The sequence below is a fragment of the Opisthorchis viverrini genome (assembly GCF_000715545.1).
Source record: "Opisthorchis viverrini unplaced genomic scaffold opera_v5_371, whole genome shotgun sequence".
Classification (NCBI taxonomy): Eukaryota; Metazoa; Platyhelminthes; class Trematoda; order Opisthorchiida; family Opisthorchiidae; genus Opisthorchis; species Opisthorchis viverrini.
This window is the reverse complement of record NW_008752020.1, coordinates 330030-336095: the sequence shown is the minus strand read 5'-3', so window position 1 is coordinate 336095 and position 6066 is coordinate 330030. Positions and strand designations below refer to the sequence as shown.

The 6066-nt window shown below is 46.8% G+C and overlaps 1 protein-coding gene across 1 annotated transcript in view; it reads left to right on the top strand.

Moving 5' to 3' along the window:
• T265_10397 (hypothetical protein) overlaps positions 1 to 6066 on the top strand; it is a gene marked incomplete at both ends in the record, with an annotated part of 36335 nt that overhangs the window by 21239 nt on the left and 9030 nt on the right. Inside the window, one exon of the mRNA XM_009176761.1 lies at positions 1719 to 1940. Within this exon, the coding sequence (XP_009175025.1) occupies positions 1719 to 1940 (222 nt within the window). The remainder of the gene's footprint in view (positions 1 to 1718; positions 1941 to 6066) is intronic.

Below are 6066 nucleotides of genomic sequence, written 5' to 3'. Positions count from 1 at the left end.
AACTCCGCATACCAGAAGATCGTCTGCATCACCTAGGCTCTTTTTTTGGCCTAGACCTGTGCTGAGTGGGAGCGACCGAGAGATGTACGATGTATGACCTGGCAACGAGTTATGAAAATACTAACCAGCAAACTGAGTAGGGTCGACAACTGCCGCCTCCCCGTTTACGGACTCCAGGACTGAACTCATCAATGGCTAATGAAACTGGTAGAAATGGCCTAATCACATAGTCAATGGCGCTCGTGCATCAAAACTATCGCCTTCCAATGCATAACCCTCCAATGTCTGAGCAAACTGAACATGTCATCGCTTGGCTGTATGCCCCACACTGCCGTTTTCCGGCTATTGGAACTGTAACAGCTGGAACCAATGCACCTATGGTACCCGGTTTATAGCTGATTAGCTTAATTGAAATCTAGCACCTGTCCTAAGCGTGATTTGATAATAATCGTTCAGCTGTAACACCCTTTCGGTGCCCAGTTGCCGTGCCGCTCGAAGAAAGCACGAGGGCTAGGGTGCTGCCAGGGGAAGTCGAGATGCAATGGTCGGATTCGAACTACGGATCTTCCGGGCAGTAAAATCTCGCTCTGACCAATGAACCATCCCACGCATGAAGGAAAACCGTCTGTACTCTGATTCGTGAATGGAGTTCTATTGCTGTCTGACCTATGTATTTGGCCGGATATTCTGCACAGGGAATCTGTTAGACGCAGTTTGTGCAGTGTCTCTTTTCGATAGCGTCTTTTACCCTTACAGGGTGTCGGGAGGATGTTTTACTATCATACTCCCAAAGTATCTTACGAATGGTATCTTTGATGTCATTTCTAAGGGTATTCCCACCTGGTTTTCGTTTCCCTGTCCCACCCTTTCGCATAGTGTTCTCCCCCATTTGTTTGCTAATGAACCCTATGGGTGTTTATTTTTCTGTTACACCTTACTGAGTCGTTTCAGTTCATCTTTTAGTGTGTGAGATCATCCCAGCATGTTTCAATGACTCGATTAATCAACAATCCGACAGCTGCGCGTTCGGATTAGCTTGGATGCGAAGACCCATGGTGCGAGTATCTGTCTGATTCTGTGGGTTTTTTGGAAATTCTATCGTGAATTGTTCGTTCAAGAGGTTTGGATAAGTTCATCGTTGTGCGGCTGATAGGATCTCAAATATGCCGTCAACGCCTCTCAACCAGATGCGTAATGAATGGCTTAGCTTTAACTTGGTGTAAGTAAAGAGTAACCACTATGGGTGGTACTAGAATACACGATGACACACTCAAATAACGCCGCACCTCGCCATCGTATTTGACTGATTGTAAAAATCCTTGAAAAAGGTTACCTCCGGCAACCGAAACGTCGGGTTAGAACGTCGTATCCCACTACCCTGTGTTTTGACTTTCGACTTTCCATATTATACACTTCATGTCGCTCAATCCTAGTCGAGTTTGGAGCAGAACTCCTGACAGTATAAAGCGTTTTTCCATCCTACCAAAATCCACGCATGATAAACAAAGTAGTCATGCCTTATAAGCACAAGAACGGGGAAACCGGTCTTGGGCTGATGACGAGTTTTCAGGAACTCCGTGTGTAGTAGTTCTCTTGAAGTCATCTATTTGTCTTTTCTCAGGAGAACATTCTGTGATTGGTGAATTTCTGACATTCATAAACTTCTTTCGACAGTTCGGTCTGATCTGATGTATTCTATTTCATTGTCACATTCACAGAATCAAACTGTTACACCTCCTCACCTTGTGGCTATCAGTCTATGTAGACTTGGTGCCAGACGGAACTGGTCAGCTCACTCCAAGTCTGTTCGGCCTAATGGCACATTCAGCACGAGCTTGCCTCAAACGCGCTCCGATCAATATGCACGAAGACGTGTGCCCACGGGCCACTCAAATGCGTCTAGGCTTATTGGCGCGATTGGCCATCTGTCCTGGTTACTGGTAAGTCGGGGTGAAAATCCTCAACTCACTATTTTCGTTTTCGTTGTCAGGCGAGTCATCTCTCTGTGTTCTGTGTCCTTTGTACGTTCTTGGTCCCTCAAGTCGGTGGTCGCGACACCGGTGCCTAACTGCCATGCCACCCGAAAGAAGCACTAAGGCTGAGATACTGCCAGGTTACCCAAGCCTAGACTGGGGAAGTCGAGAGGCTGAGGTCGGGTTCGAACCACGGAAGTTCGGTCAGTAAATTCGCGCTCTAACCACTTGGACAATCTCAAGGGTAAAAGGTGTAATATGCTGAGGATATTTTGATCGATACCGTGCGCACATGATCAAAGTGCTTTCAGTGACCAGTGGTTAGAGCACCAACTTAGTGACCAGAAGGTCCGTGATTCGAACCCGACCTCTGCATCGCGACTTCCCCTTTCTAGGTAGTATCCCAGCCGTCTGGTGTCATGGCATTTAGGCGCCCAAAGGTTGTTGCAGATCAGGTTGTTGCGCCCAGACAGAAAAAAGCACATGTGCAGAGAGTGACGCATCCCCAAGGTCACCGTCGGTACGACACGTCCGGAAAGTAGGTGAGTTTGCGGCTCTCACCAAACACGGCTTAGCAACATACGACCAGCGTACTGGGCCTGAAATTGTTCACGACCGGAACACCACCATTCGTTGTACGGAGCGAACAAGTGAACGACCATATTTGGCCATTTAGTCATCCTATATATTACGCAGACGCTCTGTATGTTTTATCCCGGTAATACAGCCGTCCCCAGTTCTCTGGGCTCAGTGCAGGCGTAATCAATAGACGACCACCCACGGTACAACAAGTTAAGTCCTCTCAAACGACGGCTTTTTGAATGCCAAGATTTTTACAAATGTTAAGTCTGTTTGTAGATAACTGTTTTGACCCGAAGCTACCGATTGGACAGTCCATGGGTCGATCCCTCCTTCCTAGGCCTGGGCATCGTGACTGTACCCCAAACCTCGTGTTTCCTTTGGGTTTCCTCCCATTTCGTTTACTGACTACAGGTTACGAACGCCAATCGATCGATCAATCAGTCGACTGAAATTAGCGTAGTTTCTCGTCGGTCAAGTTCCCAGGTACTGGTAGTTTTTTTATTGAGCTCTAACCTTCCACGGTATTGGTTCAATCCAAAACTGACCTAACATGTCTCTGGCTTATCTCAGTATGAGTTGGAAACTACTCACTGGGTAAGACGTTAACTTACTGGCCGGAAGGTCAGTGGTTCGATCCCAACCCCAGACTGTTGGCTGCCTCTGTCTGAACTTGCGAACCTGGCACTATATCATTTCTGCTGCTTCCCTGGGTCCCCATAGCAGCTGGATACGGAAAGGGTGTTACGGCCTAATGGTTATTACGGTTACTACCAGTATACAGCAGAGCCCCATAAGAAGCATCTTTGGGTATACCGAAATTACATTGAGGGGTCTTACGAGAACCTTTTTTCGTGAAGGAAACCTGTCAGCCTGGAAGAATGACACATCGTTTAAACGAGGACGTTAATTCTCATCGATTATTTAAGCATAACACACAGACTACGAAATGGAAATCGATTTGTGGAAACTGAATTCCTCGTGACTGCATCTGAATTGTCACAGACATGCACAGAATTTCGGAGTAATCTCATTTTACTTGTTTAGATATCACCACTGTCAACTGACTGCGGTCTACTATGGCCATTGATTTGTTCTCTGGGGGGCGAGATGGTCCAAGTGGTTAGAGCGCGAATTTACTGACCGGAGACTTCGTGGTTCGAACCCAAACTCGGCCTCTCGACTTCCCCTGTCTAGGCTTGGGAAACCTGACAGTATCTCAACCCTCGTGCTTTCTTCGCGTGGCATGGCAGTTAGGCACTGGAAGGGTGTTACAGCTGGGAGGATTTGTTCTCTGAGCTGAGCCGTCTGGTTGCAAGCGTTTCATCCCTAGTTGAGGTGATGGGTGAGTGAAAGTGCGTACATGTGCTGGATAATTCCAGCGAATAAATCAGAAGCCACCAGAGGGGGGTATGCTTGAAGAGTGCGACTGACTGTAAGGTATCCATTGCAGTTCAGTGAGGAGCAAGTATTCATTCCTTTTTCAAGATTGAAATGTTCATTTGGATAACAGTTTCGAAAACAGGTGTTTGACAATCGTTGTCTCAGAACCATAGCTCGTGTGGGTTGGTGTCGGCCAATCTGTAACGAGTCAATTAGAAAGCGAATATTCGGTTGTAAGTTGAAGGAGCACCAGAAGCTGCGTTGGTTGGGACCTGTGTTCCGTATGCTGAACCATCGTTTGCCGAAAAGAGTGCTGTTTTCCATACCCAACTCAGAGAGGCGGCTAACCCTTGACCTGGCAGAGGGGTATGAAGGAGATTACGAAATGTTTGAGTGCGTTCGGTGCTACTCGGCTTCCAGGACGGGAACCGCATAATCCCCACTGAACCTGGTTGTAGACGATTCAAGATGTGGCCGCCATTCGACGTCAGTGGCATTCTTGTTGTCAGTTTCTTTGTAGATTGCATGAATGAGTGTCTGGAGGTATAGGCACCTCAGAATGATTGTGTTGGGCTAGTACTAAGTCCCTCCCCCGTCCACCTTTACTCTTTTCTTTACAATAAGGCTTTCCAATAAATCATGGTTAAACGGTAGTGAAGCATTGGTGTTGAATACTGATGTCATGCTGTCAGTGATGATGACTATCGGTTACCACAAGCGTGGGAGCTGATATGCCCCGGACGCCAACTAGGTCCGTCACGACATTGTAAAGTTTCACTTTATGTGCACTTCATGTCCCGCTGCTGAGATTCACTCAAGAAAATGCCAACCCTGCTCAGTTGACCTCATTCCTCACCGGAACAAAAAGTAAAATCGGCGTTAACCCTAGAAGATTCTATTTAGAATTTCTTTTCAGTTTTAATTTTCCTATGCTAATAGCTCCCCCGCTCTTTTCAATCACTGTTCATCGCCTGGTGTCGCCATTCGCCAAGTCAAATGTCAGCATCTCCAGCCGTAAAAACCGCCCATTTGTTGCGATGAAGTTATACCTGCCAAAGTTTCGTTTCCCAGGATTTAGGAGTGGTTAGCTACGCATTTTACGCGGCGTTTATTATATAATATATGCTTGAATACATGGGTGTCCATGAAAGGGTTGAGATACTGCCAGTTTGCCCAATCCCTGATGCAAGCAGTCGAGATGCCGAGGATGAGTTCGGACCACGGATAGTAAGTTCGCGCCCTAATCACCTGGCTACGTATTTCGACTTTATCGACCAGTATCCAGTACTGCTGGTCATCCAGCGAGACTTCTGTGAGCACAAACACGGTTCTGCTCACAACGACGCAACGCCTATCTGCTGCGCACTGATGCCACCATCTCAACTGGTGACGAAATGTTCGCAATCAAATTGCCAAATCGCCAGCCATACTGTCGTCTGATGAATGCAATCAATGCATCTAGTGGGAATCTCAAGCACAATACAATCATTGGTGGACTGTCCAATTGAGTCCAACAGAATGTGTATTCGACTGGCATGTATATTTTTTCTTAGCCAGAACGAACTCCGCAGACGTTATTTTCGGATAATCGATCGACCGTGGTGTTCGCATCTCCCTCGCGCATTCACCAACCATCAACAATACGTAGACAACTGTAGAATATTTTGAACTTGCTCACGTCGATCCCCCGAAGCTCCAGGTTTATCGGTTCCTCCAAGCAACCAGATGCTAGGCATTCGGCAATAAACCTTGTACTTACAAGGGCCCAGCCTTGGTCAATCGGTTACTGTTAGGCCTTCGCAAGTCAGCCAATCCTTCTTACTCGAGTTCGATCGCTCTCTTAGCCTACCACTGTTGAATACGACAACCGTATTCCTGATATGTGGTACTACATCTAACTTAACCTCATGGCGATTCCCCAATTCATTTTCTTCATCATCATCAATAGCATGACATCAGTGTGGCGATTCCCCATTTTCTTCATCATCATCAATAGCATGACATCAGTGTTCAACACCGATGGTTCACTGCCCTACAACCATGATTTATTTGATTTGAATCTTGTAAAGAAAAGAGTAAAGGTGGACGGGGGAGGGACTTAGTGCTAGCTTACCACAATCATTCCGAGGTG